This window comes from Caretta caretta, chromosome 1, assembly GCF_965140235.1.
Source record: "Caretta caretta isolate rCarCar2 chromosome 1, rCarCar1.hap1, whole genome shotgun sequence".
Taxonomy (NCBI): domain Eukaryota; kingdom Metazoa; phylum Chordata; order Testudines; family Cheloniidae; genus Caretta; species Caretta caretta.
The window spans coordinates 354,782,658-354,798,049 of NC_134206.1; the positions used below are offsets into that span (position 1 = coordinate 354,782,658).

Genomic DNA, 15,392 nt, shown 5'->3' on the forward strand with positions numbered 1-15,392 from the left:
AAACAGCGATGCCCAAACACTGCTCTGGAAGGTAATGGGACTATGGGATAACATGGGAAGATGGGTCTCCTTGCACAGCTGAGAGCAGAGCTGCTACCTCTCCATGAGCCTTTGCTAAGAAGAGCCACAGAGGGGCTCCTCCCACATGGGACTGTCCATCAGGGACATTCCCTGCCCGGATCTGCTCACACAGAGGATGGAGCCATAGAGCTCAGCTTTAAAATCCCTGGCGCTAGTGCCTTAGACCCTCAGTGATCCCCTGCCCCATCCTCGGGAGAGGGTGGCAGGCCCACTGAAACAGGTCCGGCTGATTTAGTAGCTCCTGGTTGCAGGAAGAGGCCCCCAAGCTGTGTGGCAGAAAAAGAAAAACCCCTGTGGCTTGGCTTAGAAGGGGCTGGGACAAATTTCACAAAGAATAAAGAAATCTGCAGAAATCCGTCCCATCTCTCAGGAATGGGGACATCCGATGGAAATTCTGTATGGGGGCAATACGGGGTCACGCGCCAGGCAGGGCTGAGCTAACGCAGCAGTGCTGGAGAGAGCTCCGAAGGGGGAGCTAGACTCCATTCCCCTGCCTGTGAGCATGCTGGACATTGCGGTAACATGGGGGTGCTATGGGGAAGTATTTCAGAGCTCTTTCCCTGTCCCAGAGGAGAAGCAGCATCTGCCCTAACAGATCCCACTGCTGTGCTTCCCCAGGGGTGAGGCATCGCTCAGGCCAGCCGTGGGTGACACAGAATAGGCAGCAGTCCAGCCTGTTCAGCACTACGTTGTCTCACGCTCACCACCCCACTGAGCTATAGCTCTGGAGTTGGCGGGTGCAGAGTCTTTATGCTCTCTGTTATCCGGAGTTGTTATCCGCCTGGCGCTGTGTGAGTGACCACGCTGGGAGCTTCCCAGCTCTGGCTGTAAAATTGCCAGGTGCCTGTGCCCTGAGCCAGAGCCGAGACTGCAGAGAATTCCTCTAAACATTAACCAGGCATGTGGTGTGAGCAGGCCTTGCCTGGTGGAATGCAAGCACCTCTCTGCTCTTATCAGGGCGCAGCAGCCCATGCCCTACACACCCCCTCTGCCACCGCTCCACATTCCTGCCTGCGTGTTAAACGCGCCACCTTCCCCAGCGGGAACGTCACCAGCCTGCCTCCTGGGCCTGCTGAGCTAAGCTGCCCCCCAGCCCCACAGGGCCGGTGCTGGAACAGCCCTATGGGCCCCGTGCACACGTGCACCGCCCGTTCCTTGGCACAGCTGTGGGCTCTCCACAGTGCCGCATTTCCTCTCTGCTCCCCCTTCCTGTGTGCACAGATTCGCCTTAGGGAAGGTGAGGTCTCCTCGGTTGGGCCTGTAGAGATGCACACGTTCTCTGGTGATGGGGCCAGAGCAGCACCCAGTTCTCCCACCAGGCCTCCTGACCCACAATCTACCCTGGGGCTGATGAGGGGAGCCAGTCTGGACAAGGTAGTGACTACCCCACCCTGGAGAGGGACTGGATGGCCTGGCAGGGTTTGTCCCCTTGCTGGGATTGTCCCCTTGCAGGGCTGGGCCAGGGCCCTGGAGGGCAGCAGGAAGCCGACTGGGTGCCCACAGGAGGAGAGGGCACCAGGGAAGGGGAACAGCTCATGAGAGGTGGGCTCACCACATCCTGATAACGATGCCAAGTGTGACTGCACTGTACTGACAACCCCACTGGGCCACTGCTGACAGCGTCGCGTGACACAGCAGGCTCCGGGACAGAGGCTGGCAGGCGAGTGGGGGCTGTGGCCGCAGGGATCAATCTGGGGAAGGCGGAGGGGTTAGCATGGACACCGCCGACACACAGGCTGGTGAGAGGGAGGGGTGGGGGCACCAAAGCACTCTGCCCCTCTGGCCAGGGAGGGAAGGAGAGCCGTCCAAAAAGGCCTGGCTCAGAATCCCAGCAGAGGCTCTGGCAGGAGCTGCTCAGTGCCAGCAAGCGTGTGCTGAGGCCTCTCCTGCAGCACAAGGTCAGTTCTCATTAAAACACACCGTCGATTCTTCGACAGCAAAGGCAGTGCAGCGTCCCTCCTTTGCCTCCACAGCTCCTTCCAGCTGCTCTGCAGAGCCGGGGGCACCGAGTTCTTCAGACCCTCCTCCCCGAGCCCTCACTGCTGGCTACCAGACCACAGCCTGCCAGGAGAGCCACGCAGGGTATGTTCACACTGCAGTAATACCCGTGGCTGGCCCACGGCCGCTGACAGGCTCACAGGGCTCAGGGTGCGGGGCTCTAAAACTGCAGCGTAGACATCTGGGCTCAGGCTCAGACCCCTCCCACTCAAGGGGTCCCAGAGTCCGAATGTCTACACAGCAAGTTTAGAGCCCTGCGAGCCTGGATCAGCTGACACGGGCCAGCCACGGGTGTTTTACTGCAGTGTAGACACACCCTCCCTGCCATGCAACACCCAGCAATACAGCTCCCACACACCCCATGCCTTGCTCCAACACCCGCATTCAACTGACACCAGGCTCCAGTGCCCGCCGACGCCCTGGGCCCGGCTCCATCGCCCACCCTCAGTGACACCCCTCAACCAGCTCCAACACCTGCCCTCAGTGACACACTGTGCCCTGCTATAACGCCCAGCTGAATCACACCCCCCTACGGGTATATCTGAGTGTTATAGCAGGGCACACTACCATGTATCACACACACCTCACTGACACAGCAGGTGTTAAGAGCAGACCACAGCATATCACACTCCATCACTGATCGAGCAGAGAACGTTGTATCAGTGAGCGGGTGTGAGACAGCGGGTGTTAGAGCAGGGCGCGGTGTATCACACCCCGTCACTGATAAATACACCGCGCCCTGCTCTAACACCTATTGTATCACACCCCCTCACTGATACACCGCGCCCTGCTCTAACACCCGCTATATCACACCCCCTCACTGAGACAGCGGGTGTTAGAGCAGGGCGCGGTGTATCACACCCGGTCACTGATAGATACACCGCGCCCTGCTCTAACACCTATTGTATCACACCCCCTCACTGATACACCGCGCCCTGCTCTAACACCCGCTGTCTCAGTGAGGGGGTGTGATATAGCGGGTGTTAGAGCAGGGCATGGGGTGTCACACCCCCTCACTGATACCCCATGCCCTCCACTAACACCCGCTGTAGCTCTCCCGTCACCAACAGCCCGATCTCAGCAGAATCCCTCTTTATCATGCGCCGTGAGGTATCAGACCAGCAGTAACTAGTTTCAATCTGTGCTACAGTAACTCAGCTCCTCTCCTGGCTCCATCCCTCCTGCTGTCAGTGCAGGCTTCAGGCAGCCCTGCCTGTGCTCTGAGGCAGAAGGACGCTGCATTGACTTAGGAGCCATGTCCTAATGTGCAGCAGGCTCCAGTCCCAGGCAGTTTCTTCCTCCTGAACAGCTCTGTGCAGCCAGCCAGCCTGCCCCGGTGCCTCTCCCATCTGCAGCACTGCCTGTCCCAGCAATGGTGCTCCTTCTGCAAGATCACTGCATCTTGTCAGGCGGATGCAGAGGCAAGCGAGAGCCCCAGCCTGGAGCCAGGTGGCTGGGGCAGAATAAGAGGGAGAACCAACCCTCACCATCAGGCACACTGCACAGGGGCACCGAGGGGATGCCAGCTCCTTCAAGTCCCCAGCTGGGACTGGCCCTGTGCTTGGCAGCCGCAAGGGGCCCTGATTAGCTGGGAATTTGCTCCTGGTCTTTCAGACTCAGCAGCTCTCCCTGCCGGCAGTGCTGGGGGAGGGGGCGGCGAGCGAGTCAGAGTCCAGGGCTGAGTCCCTGGCTCCCAGGGACTGGGGCATACTCCAGGCCAGCCATGATGGAGCTTGTCATGCCCACTCCTCTGGTCCTACCACCTGGGTGCAGGGCTGGGGGGGCGCCAGTTCCAGTGGCAGGCGCACACCCAGCCGGGGAGAGGGTTCCCAAGCCACGCACCCAGCCGGGGAGAGGGTTCCCAAGCCACGCACCCAGCCGGGGAGAGGGTTCCCAAGCCACGCACCCAGCCGGGGAGAGGGTTCCCAAGCCACGCACCCAGCCGGGGAGAGGGTTCCCAAGCCACGCACCCAGCCGGGGAGAGGGTTCCCAAGCCACGCACCCAGCCGGGGAGAGGGTTCCCAAGCCACGCACCCAGCCGGGGACAGGGTTCCCATGCCACGCACCCAGCCGGGGACAGGGTTCCCATGCCACGCACCCAGCCGGGGACAGGGTTCCCAAGCCACGCACCCAGCCGGGGACAGGGTTCCCATGCCACGCACCCAGCCGGGGACAGGGTTCCCATGCCACGCACCCAGCCGGGGACAGGGTTCCCATGCCACGCACCCAGCCGGGGAGAGGGTTCCCAAGCCACGCACCCAGCCGGGGAGAGGGTTCCCAAGCCACGCACCCAGCCGGGGAGAGGGTTCCCATGCCACGCACCCAGCCGGGGAGAGGGTTCCCATGCCACGCACCCAGCCGGGGAGAGGGTTCCCAAGCCACGCACCCAGCCGGGGAGAGGGTTCCCATGCCACCCACCCAGCCGGCGAGAGGTTCCCGTGCACCCAGCCGGGGAGAGGGTTCCCATGCCACGCACCCAGCCGGGGAGAGGGTTCCCATGCCACGCACCCAGCCGGGGAGAGGGTTCCCAAGCCACCCACCCAGCCGGCGAGAGGTTCCCGTGCACCCAGCCGGGGAGAGGGTTCCCATGCCACGCACCCAGCCGGGGACAGGGTTCCCAAGCCACGCACCCAGCCGGGGACAGGGTTCCCATGCCACGCACCCAGCCAGGGAGAGGGTTCCCAAGCCACGCACCCAGCCGGGGAGAGGGTTCCCAAGCCACCCACCCAGCCGGGGAGAGGGTTCCCAAGCCACCCACCCAGCCGGGGAGAGGGTTCCCAAGCCACCCACCCAGCCGGGGAGAGGGTTCCCAAGCCACCCACCCAGCCGGGGAGAGGGTTCCCAAGCCACCCACCCAGCCGGGGAGAGGGTTCCCAAGCCACGCACCCAGCCGGGGAGAGGGTTCCCATGCCACGCACCCAGCCGGGGAGAGGGTTCCCATGCCACGCACCCAGCCGGGGAGAGGGTTCCCATGCCACGCACCCAGCCGGGGAGAGGGTTCCCATGCCACGCACCCAGCCGGGGAGAGGGTTCCCATGCCACGCACCCAGCCGGGGAGAGGGTTCCCATGCCACGCACCCAGCCGGGGACAGGGTTCCCATGCCACGCACCCAGCCGGGGACAGGGTTCCCATGCCACGCACCCAGCCGGGGACAGGGTTCCCAAGCCACCCACCCAGCCGGGGAGAGGGTTCCCAAGCCACCCACCCAGCCGGGGAGAGGGTTCCCAAGCCACCCACCCAGCCGGGGAGAGGGTTCCCAAGCCACCCACCCAGCCGGCGAGAGGTTCCCGTGCACCCAGCTGGGGAGAGGGTTCCCATGCCACGCACCCAGCCGGCGAGAGGGTTCCCACGGCACGCTCCCAGCCGGGGGCAGCTGGGCGCCAGCTGGACTCTCGCTGGAAGGGTCTGGGCTGGGAGCCTCTCCCCTCCTCCGCCCAGCTCTCCCCGGCGCTGCAGTTGGGGTAAAGTTTAGCCAGGCAGCAAGCGCCGCGTTCAGCGGGGACCTGCCGCGGGGCTCCAGCAGCGCAGGGGTTAAGCGGCGGCTGTCACAGCCCCTCGGCGGGGGCCGGCGGGTCCCAGGGGCGCCGGCCGGTCCCGCTCCGGGTCCCGCGCCGGTCCCGCCCGGCCCCACTCACCGTCTGCTGCAGGTCGGGGATCCCGATGCGCACCACGATGGCGCTGGCGGCGGCGTCCTCCATGCGGGCCGGCGGCGGCGGCTCGGCGCGGGGGGCCGGGGGCTCGATGCTGGCATAGGGGGTCTCGTCCCGGGCGCGGCCCGCGGGCTCCCCCGGCTCCCCGGCCACCGCGCGGGGCGGGCGCGCAGGCGGCGGCTGCTCCGGCGGCGGCTCCGGAGTCTCATGTTGGCCGGCGGCGGGCGGCAGCGGCATGGTCCGTGCGGGCGGGGGGCGGCGCGGGGGCGGCGGGGCCGCGGGACCTAGAGCCCGCACAGCGCAGCGCTGGCCGGGGGGGGAGAGAGAGAGTCACCGCCGGGCCGGGGTGCGGCCCCTGGGGATCCCCCCCGCCCCTGCGCCCCCCGGGGATCCCCCCGGCCCCTGGGGAGCCCCACCGCCCCCCGGCACTGCGCCCCCCCGGGGATCCCCCCGGCCCCTGGGGAACCCCCCCGCCCCCCGGCACTGCGCCCCCCGGGGAACCCCCCGGCCCCTGGGGAGCCCCCCCGCCCCCCGGCACTGCGCCCCCCCCCGGGGATCCCCCCGGCCCCTGGGGAGCCCCACCGCCCCCCCGGCACTGCGCCCCCCCGGGGATCCCCCCGGCCCCTGGGGATCCCCACCGCTCCCCCCGGCACTGCGCCCCCCCGGGGATCCCCCCGGCCCCTGGGGATCCCCACCGCTCCCCCCGGCACTGCGCCCCCCCGGGGATCCCCCCGGCCCCTGGGGATCCCCACCGCTCCCCCCGGCACTGCGCCCCCCCGGGGATCCCCCCGGCCCCTGGGGAGCCCCACCGCCCCCCCCGGCACTGCGCCCCCCCGGGGATCCCCCCGGCCCCTGGGGAGCCCCACCGCCCCCCCCGGCACTGCGCCCCCCCCGGGGATCCCCCCGGCCCCTGGGGAGCCCCCCCGCCCCCCAGCACTGCACCGCCCCGGGGATCCCCCCGGCCCCTGGGGAGCCCCCCCGCCCCCCGGCACTGCGCCCCCCCGGGGATCCCCCGGCCCCTGGGGAGCCCCCCGCCCCCCGGCACTGCGCCCCCCCGGGGATCCCCCCGGCCCCTGGGGAGCCCCCCCGCCCCCCGGCACTGCGCCCCCCCCGGGGATCCCCCCGGCCCCTGGGGAGCCCCTCCGCCCCCCCAGCACTGCGCCCCCCCCGGGGATCCCCCCGGCCCCTGGGGAGCCCCCCCGCCCCCCCCGGCACTGCGCCCCCCCCGGGGATCCCCCCGGCCCCTGGGGAGCCCCACCGCCCCCCCCGGCACTGCGCCCCCCCCGGGGATCCCCCCGGCCCCTGGGGAGCCCCCCCGCCCCCCCGGCACTGCGCCCCCCCCGGGGATCCCCCCGGCCCCTGGGGAGCCCCACCGCGCCGGCACTGCACCCCCCTCTCAGGAACCCCACCCACCTGTCATTGCAACCACTGGAGATCCCCGCCCCCCTGGCACTAAACCCCCCCGGGGATCCCTGCCCCCCTGACACTAAACCCCCCTGGGGATCCCTGCCCCCTGGCACTGCACCCTCGGGGGGATCCCAATCCCCCAACACTGCACCCTCTGGGGATCCCCACCGTCCTGGCACTGCACCCCGCCCCCGTGGATCCCAATCCCCCAGCACTGTACCCTCTGGGGATCCCAGCCCGCCTGGCACTGCACCCCCCTCTGGGGATCCCCGCCCCCCTGGCACTGCACCCGCCCCAAGGGATTCCATCCCTGCCTGATACTGCACCCTCTGGGGAATCCCATCACTGCATGGGGAGAATCCCCATTCCCCCAGTACTGCCTGCCCAAGAATGCACCCCCTCTTGGGGGAACCCTAGCCCACCCCCGGCACTGCACCCCCTGGGATGTCCCAGCCCCCCCCGGCACTGCACCCCTTGGGGAAATCAAGGGGTGCCTCCCCACTCTGGGGCCAGCCCCTGTCCCTCAGTTCCCTGGGGCTCTGCCAGCAAGACCCATTAGCTCTCCTCTCTTAAGTTCATGAGGATGGCCAGCCTGGATCAAGCCAGGACCCACCTAGCCCAGCCTCTGGTCTCCAACAGGCTGGGAAGGGGCAGCAATGGGCTAGCTTGGTTCCTCCTGACCCCCAATAATCAGGCTGGCCCCTGGCCAGGGGCAGGGGCAGGGGTGGTTTACAGCCCTCCCCAAATGCTGGTCTATTTTAATATGTACTGTTAGTCAGGGTGCTCTTGTTACCCAAGTCAGTGTTTGAGCCTTGGTTGAATCCCACTAAATTGTTGGCCTCACTGATGTCCTGTGGCAGTGAGTTCCACAGGCTGGCTGTGCATTGTGTGAAAAAGCATTTCCTTATGTCAGTTTTGAATTTGCCCTTCATTGATGCGGCTCAGGGGAGTCCAGGCCTGAGCTGTTGTGGGGTGACAGGGCCCCTCATCTCCCTGCACTGGGGGAAAGTGAAACACTCTTTCTCCATTTGCCGGTACTCCGTCACATCCCTGCTCCTTTGCCTCCCCACAAAGGTCAGCAGGGCCGATCCTGTCGGCCTCTCCAGCCCCCCGATCATTCCTGCTGCCCCTCTTTGAAACCCTCTGATTCCTCACACCCCTTCCAGTGATGGAAGGAGTCAGCCGGCAAACAGTGTCAGGGAAGGGGGCCCATTCCTTCCATCCCTCTGCTTCCTCCTTTCCACCCCCCCTCCCTGCTGCAGCAAAGTCTCCTGGAGGGACCAGGCTGGGGATTTCCAGCTGCTGGGAGGCCAGAGGCCACAGTGAGAGGCACTATCAGCATGACCCATGGGTGTGGTCCAAGGGGCGCCAGCCCCACTCGATTTCCAAGGGAAATGAACTCCACGGCTGAATTTGGACCCTGGCATCTGTTAACCCTTTCAGTGCTTGAGTGTGACCAGCCACTAAGCAAAAGTGCTCCTTTCCTTTAAGCCAAAGCTGCTGTGTCTCCCGCAGTGAGGATAACAGTGACCCAGGAGCACTGCGCACGAGTCACCCTCCCACCACACCAGCCCCTGACTCCGCCCCCTCCCCCTGACCCCCACCCAGCCCCGACTCCGCCCCCTCCCCCTGACCCCACCCAGCCCCGACTCCGCCCCCTCCCCCTGACCCCACCCAGCCCCGACTCCGCCCCCTCCCCCTGACCCCACCCAGTCCTTGACTCCGCCCCCTCCCCCTGACCCCACCCAGCCCCCGACTCCGCCCCCTCCCCCTGACCCCACCACACCAGCCCCCGACTCCGCCCCTCCCCCTGACCCCACCCAGCCCCCGACTCCGCCCCTCCCCCTGACCCCACCCAGCCCCCCGACTCCGCCCCCTCCCCCTGACCCCACCCAGTCCCCGACTCTGCCCCTTCCCCCTGACCCCAAACCTTTCTCGGTAGGGGGGGATTTGCCCCAGTTACAGCCACTGGTGAGGCTGTACCCATTGAGCCCCTAATGCGGACATGCAAAGTCACTCTGCACCCACGGCGCTTACCCTGGTGTCAAGCAGCTGCCAACCATGACTGCAGCTGGAGCAATCCCCAGTGCTGCCAAGGCCCAGCTGAGCATAGATCGAAGGACTCTGCCCCTTCAAGAGAAGCAGCTCCAGGGCCAAGCAGAGCTGGGCCTCAAGGTGTTAATCCACTTTGTGCTTTGGGGCTATTTCTGTTTGAAGAGTGTCAAAGAGCTGAGGAGATTTACGGGATGACCTGGATCTGTCCAGGAAATAATTAATGGCCCTGCCCCCAGGCAGCGAGCCCGGAGGCTGGGGGACTGCAGAGGGCTGGCATCAGTGAAAGCTTGACCCCAGATTTAGCCTGGCTCTCCCGGCTGGTTCAGGGTCTGCTGGGAAAGCCGAAGCTTGACCCCAGATTTAGCCTGGCTCTCCCGACTGCTGCAGGGTGTGACGAAGCAGGACTGTTCTTAATGTTTCCTTTGATTAGTGTGGGGGTGCCTCAGTTTCCCCTAGGCAGTTCTTAAGTATCTAAGTGGTGGGATAAGGGTGTATGATCATTGCAGAGCCCTGGAGGGCAGGGGTGTGCAGGGGTCTGGACACAGAGAATGGCCGACACCCTGTTTCCTGGCACCTGATGGCCTGGCCCTTCCCCTCTGCAAGGTGAGAGCTAAAGGGTTGGAGAACAAAGGAATCAGGTGACCTCCTGGCCGGGGAAAGGGACAAAGCCCAGAGGAGGAGGGGCTGGAGAGAGTTTCAGTTTGGCGCTGGCTGGGGACATGGAGTGAAGGGCAGACGTGGTTGTCTGGCTCACTGCCCCCCAAAATGGACCCAGCTGAGGGGTCCTGTTCTCTGCACCTGCAAACTCTGTTTTAGACCATGTTCCTGTCATCTAATAAACCTTCTGTTTTACTGGCTGGCTGAGAGTCACGTCTGATTGCGGAGTTGGAGGGCAGGACCCTCTGGCCCCCGCAGGACCCTCTGGCCCCCGCAGGACCCCGCCTGGGCGGACTCGCTGTGGGAAGCGCACAGAGGGGCAGAGGAGGCTGAATGCTCCGAGATCAGACCCAGGAAGGTGGAAGCTGTGTGAGCTGTGGGTCCTGCAGACAGGCTGCTCACAGAAAAGAGACTTCCCCAGAATCCTGCCTGGCTTCGTAGGGAGCAGTTCCAGAGCATCGCCCGGGGACTCCGTGACACAGGGTCTCCTGGGAAATCCGAAGCTTGACCCAAGATTTAGCCTGGCTCTCCCGGCTGGTGCAGGGTCTGCTGGGAAAGCCGTCGCCGGGGAGAAGGGGTGGGAAGATCATTCCCTGGGAGGCAGCGTCTGTGGACACCGAAAGCCAGTGGGTCCCGGTGGGTGTGCATATCTCAATCCCCTGTGCACGTTCCCCAGAGGCCCTAGAAGCTCCAAAATCATGAGTCAGATGCCAAAGAACCACGAGATCAGCCCAGGGCTCGCGGTCATCGTGTGTGCTTTGGGCTGTCTGGGTCCCCCCGTCCCCTTTCATGAGCGTGGGGCAGCCACAGCTCTGCCAACCCTCCCTCATGCACGATTGGGATGGCTCTGGCCCTGCCGCAGGAGCTCTCACAGCCGCTGGATTGTGCAGAGCTTCCAGCTTCTCCTGAGCCCCCATCCCCAGACCTGCCTCCCACCCAGCAGTTATTTCTGCCCCTGCCACCCACCCTAGGGGTGATTCTCTGCTCTCCCCCGCCCCAGCATGGGGGCCAGGGGTAGCAGACCCACCTTGAGCAGCTGGCTCTTTCTGCTCCCTCCACCGGGGTGAGGGGGTGGGAGAGCCCTGCCTGGCTCTTGCAGCAGCTCTGATTGGCTGCTCCTCCCCAGGAGGCGCGGGGAAAGGCAGCCAATTAGAAGGGGTTTTCCCTGGGCCAGCTGGAAATCCCTTGAGAGCTGGCACTTCTCCAAGGCTAGGTCTACGCAGGGCTCCTAGCAATTGCCCCAGCACAGGCCCAGCCCAGGGGTGGGCCAGCATGATCGGAGGGACACAAAGGCTCCTATGCAAGTTTGCAGATGACACTAAACTAGGAGGAGTGGTAGATACACTGGAGGGGAGGGATAGGATACAGAGGGACCTAGACAAATCGGAGGATTGGGCCAAAAGAAATCTGATGAGGTTCAACAAGGACAAGTGCAGGGTCCTGCACTTAGGATGGAAGAATCCAATGCACTGCTACAGACTAGGGACCGAATGGCTAGGCAGCAGTTCTGCGGAAAAGGACCTAGGGGTGACAGTGGACGAGAAGCTGGATATGAGTCAGCAGTGTGCCCTTGTTGCCAAGAAGGCCAATGGCATTTTGGGATGTATAAGTAGGGGCATAGCGAGCTGTGACGATGTGACTCAGCAGGGAGGGGGGAGTGTTGACCTGGGAATGTGCCCTGGGGATGGGAGACCTGAGAGCCTGTCACCTGAGCCAGGAGGGGGAGGGGGAGGTAACACCTCTGCCCAGGAATGTGAACAGAGGCTGCAGCAGGGAACCTGCGGGGTGAGTTTAGTGGGCAGTTTGGAGGCTGGGGGGAGGAACACAGGGAACCCCAGGGCTGGGGTCTAAGCTCCCTGCTCCCCCAGAAGGACGTGATTGAGGGGTCCTGGTTGTACCCACAAGCTCTGTTGTGGACTGTGTTCCTGTTGTCCAATAAACCTTCTGTTTTACTGGCTGGCTGAGAGTCTCAGTGGATCCCAGGAAGAGGGGTGCAGGGCCTGGACTCCCCCACACTCCGTGACAACTGGTGGCAGCGGTGGGATCTACTGCACCCCGTGAACGGCGCTTCCTGCAGTAAGTGACTGGGGAACAGTAAAACGAAGGGGAATTGACGGGGACCAGGCGTGCTGAAGATTCAGAGACGGTTTCGGGGGGCGGTTAACCCCTGGGAATGTGTGACCAGAGAGAAAGACTTTTGCAGTAACAGGGTCCCCCGGGGGATTGCAGCGAGCAGTCCCAGGGGCGGAGGAGTCTGCAGCTCGACCCTGGCAAAGAGGTGGTGACCTCAAGAAGGACTGGCACACTAAGGGCTTTTCCTGGAAACCGTGGGAAGCTGCCCGGCCTGCGAGTGGCCAGCAGGGAGATGTACGCTAAACGCCTTAAGAGTGACCTGGTGGAGCTGTGCAGGCAGAGGGGGCTGCGCATCGGGAGGTCCACCAAGGAACAACTGATTGCCCAGTTGGAGGAGAGGGATCGCTTGGATGACCCGATCCCTATCCCTGAGGGGAGCCGCCCGGCAGACGCAGCGTGGGCCCTGGGGCCTGACCGGGCTGGGAGGGGTCAGACTGCTGCCGAGGACATCCCGAGACCCTTCCTACCTATGTCTGGGGGAGGGGTTGGGGGAAGCCCAGCGAATACCGAGGGCACCCTGACCCCAGCACCCAGCAGGGGATCCTCCCGGCGGAGCTCCCCATCCCTGGAGCGGAGGCGGCTGGAATGGGAGAGGGAGATGAAAATGAGGGAGCTGGAGGATCATGAGAAACAACGTCAACATGAGCAGGAGGAGAAGGAGAAACAACGTCAACATGAGCGTCAGGAGAAGGAGAGGGAGCGTCAGGAGAAGGAGAGGGAGCGTCAGGAGAAGGAGAGGGAGCGCCAGGAGAAGGAGAAACAAAGACAGCACGAACTGGAGCTGGCCAGGCTGAAGAGCAGTGGGGCCCCGGCTGTGGTGAGTGAGGGGGGACCCAAGACTGCAAGGAGCTTTGATAAGTGCTTCCTGGCCCAGCGTAAGGAGGGGGAGGACATAGATAGCTTCCTGACGGCCTTTGAGAATGCCTGTGAGCTGCACAGGGTTGACCCTGCAGACAGGCTCCAGTTTCTCACCCCCTTACTGGACCCCAAAGCCGTGGAGGTGTACAGCCGGATGACAGGGCCGGAGGCAGGGGACTATGAACTGTTCAAACAGGCCCTGCTCCGTGAGTTTGGGCTGACCCCCGAGATGTACCGGAGAAGGTTCCGGAGTCAGCGTAAAACGCCTGAGGTCACCTACCTACAACTGGCCAACCGGATGCAGGGGTATGCCCGCAAGTGGACAGCGGGGGCCCGAGCTAAAGAGGACCTGCTTGACCTAATTGTACTGGAGCAGCTGTATGAACAGTGCCCTTCCGACCTGAGGCTGTGGTTGGTGGACAAAAAGCTCGAGAACCCCCAGCACGCAGGGCAGCTGGCCGACGAGTTTGTGAACAGTCGGTCAGGGGGTAGCCGGGAGGAGTCCCAAAAGAACAGGCCCCCCCCGATGCAGAGAGAGAGTCACCAGGGGGCCTCCCAGCGGGGAAATAGGGAGAACCCCCTCCCAAGGGGAACGCCTGGCGTCGGGCCCCTCCGACCCGCTCGAGGGGACCAACGTGACCTGAGCTGCTATCACTGTGGCCAGAGAGGCCACGTACGGTCCCAGTGCCCTGGGCTCAGGGACAAACTGAGCAGACCCAACCTACCCAGGGTTAACTGGGTAGGGACCCAGCTGGACGAGGGGCAGACGACTCGGGCAAGGGGGGCTGCCAGTTTACCACCTGCCCCGGAGGGAAGAGTACCCCAGGCCAGCTCCACCAGAGGGCTGGAGGCTCTGGACTCAGGGCGCTCAGTTTACAGGGTGGGCGCGGGGCTGTCCCTCCGGAGAGAGTGCCTTGTTCCCCTGGAGGTGGATGGGAGGAAGGTCAATGGATACTGGGATACGGGTGCGGAGGTGACGCTGGCCCGGCCCGAGGTGGTGGCCCCAGATCGGGTGGTGCCCAACACCTACCTGACCCTGACAGGGGTGGGTGGGACCCCATTTAAGGTGCCCGTGGCAAGGGTACACCTGAAATGGGGGGCCAAGGAGGGCCACAAGGATGTGGGGGTACACCACCATTTGCCCACTGAAGTTTTGATGGGGGGAGACCTAGAGGACTGGCCAAGCAAGCCCCAGACCGCCCTGGTTGTGACCCGTAGCCAGAGCCGGCGAGGGCCACTGCTCCCTGACCTCGGGGAGGGTACCGCACCGGAGGCGCAGGACCCTACCCTGGTGGGGAGGGAGCGCCGAGGGGCACGGCTCAGAGAGGCTGAGGCCTCAGACCTGGCCACTGAGGGGGAACCGGGCCCCATCCCTTCCCCAGCTGCTGAGTTCCAGGCCGAGTTGAGGAAAGATCCCTCCTTGCGGAAGCTCAGGGACCTGGCCGACCTCAGGGTGGTACGGACCATGAGGAGAGGCTGCCAGGAGAGGTTCCTGTGGGAGAAGGGGTTCCTATACCGAGAATGGGCTCCCACAAGGGAAGTAGAGTCCTGTGGGGTCAGGAGGCAGCTGCTGGTCCCCCAGAAGTATCGCCGCAAGCTCCTGTACCTGGCCCATGACATCCCCCTCGCAGGGCACCAGGGAATCCGGCGCACCCGGCAGAGGTTGCTACAGAACTTTTACTGGCCCGGGGTCTTTACCACGGTCCGGCAGTATTGCCGATCCTGTGACCCCTGTCAGAGGGTGGGGAAGGCCCGGGACAAGGGGAAAGCGGCTTTGAGACCTTTGCCCATCATAGAGGAGCCTTTCCAGAAGGTGGCCATGGACATCGTGGGGCCTCTCAGCAGGACGACCCGGTCGGGGAAGAAATACATTCTGGTCGTGGTAGATTTTGCCACCCGCTACCCCGAGGCAGTGCCCTTAGCTTCCATTGAAGCAGACACCGTGGCCGATGCGCTCCTGACCATTTTCAGCCGAGTGGGGTTCCCCAAGGAAGTCTTGACAGACCAAGGCTCCAACTTCATGTCGGCCCTGCTCCGGTGCTTGTGGGAGAAATGTGGGGTCCGGCACGACTGGGCCTCAGCTTATCACCCCCAGTCCAACGGGCTGGTGGAGAGGTTTAACGGGACGCTAAAGATGATGCTGAAAACCTTTATGAACCAGCACCCGCAGGATTGGGACAAGTACTTACCTCACCTGCTGTTCGCGTACAGGGAGGTGCCACAGGAGTCTACCGGATTTTCGCCTTTCGAACTGTTACATGGAAGGAGGGTGAGGGGCCCCCTGGACCTGATGAGAGACGAGTGGGAGGGGAAGGCCACTCCCGATGGAGAGTCAGTGGTGGAGTATGTCCTGATCTTCCGAGAGAGACTTGCTGAACTCATGGGCCTGGCCAGGGAGAATCTGGCCAGAGCCCAGAAGAAGCAGAAGGTCTGGTATGACCGCACGGCAAGGGCCCGTGCCTACGCCACCGGGGATCCGGTGATGGTTCTCATCCCAGTGAGAAAGAACAAACTACAGGCCGCCTGGGAGGGCCCTTTCAAGGTCGTCAAGC

General features: G+C 64.4%; 1 protein-coding gene and 1 long non-coding RNA gene across 13 annotated transcripts in view; both read right to left on the minus strand.

The window, feature by feature from the left end:
• The window catches only part of SHANK3 (SH3 and multiple ankyrin repeat domains 3), a 675,575-nt gene extending 669,705 nt beyond the window's left edge, over positions 1-5,870 (minus strand). For all 12 annotated transcript variants that reach the window (XR_012666651.1, XM_075124628.1, XM_048820302.2 and 9 more), the window contains exon 1: positions 5,716-5,870. Coding sequence is in view for 11 of the 12 variants with exons in the window: in XM_075124628.1 (XP_074980729.1) it covers positions 5,716-5,778 (63 nt within the window). In the remaining variant the exon portion in view is untranslated. The remainder of the gene's footprint in view (positions 1-5,715) is intronic.
• An 82-nt stretch (positions 5,871-5,952) lies between these two features.
• LOC142070970 (uncharacterized) overlaps positions 5,953-15,392 on the minus strand; it is a 95,120-nt gene continuing 85,680 nt past the window's right edge. The window contains exon 3 of the long non-coding RNA XR_012666918.1: positions 5,953-6,036. This is a non-coding gene — a long non-coding RNA (uncharacterized LOC142070970). The remainder of the gene's footprint in view (positions 6,037-15,392) is intronic.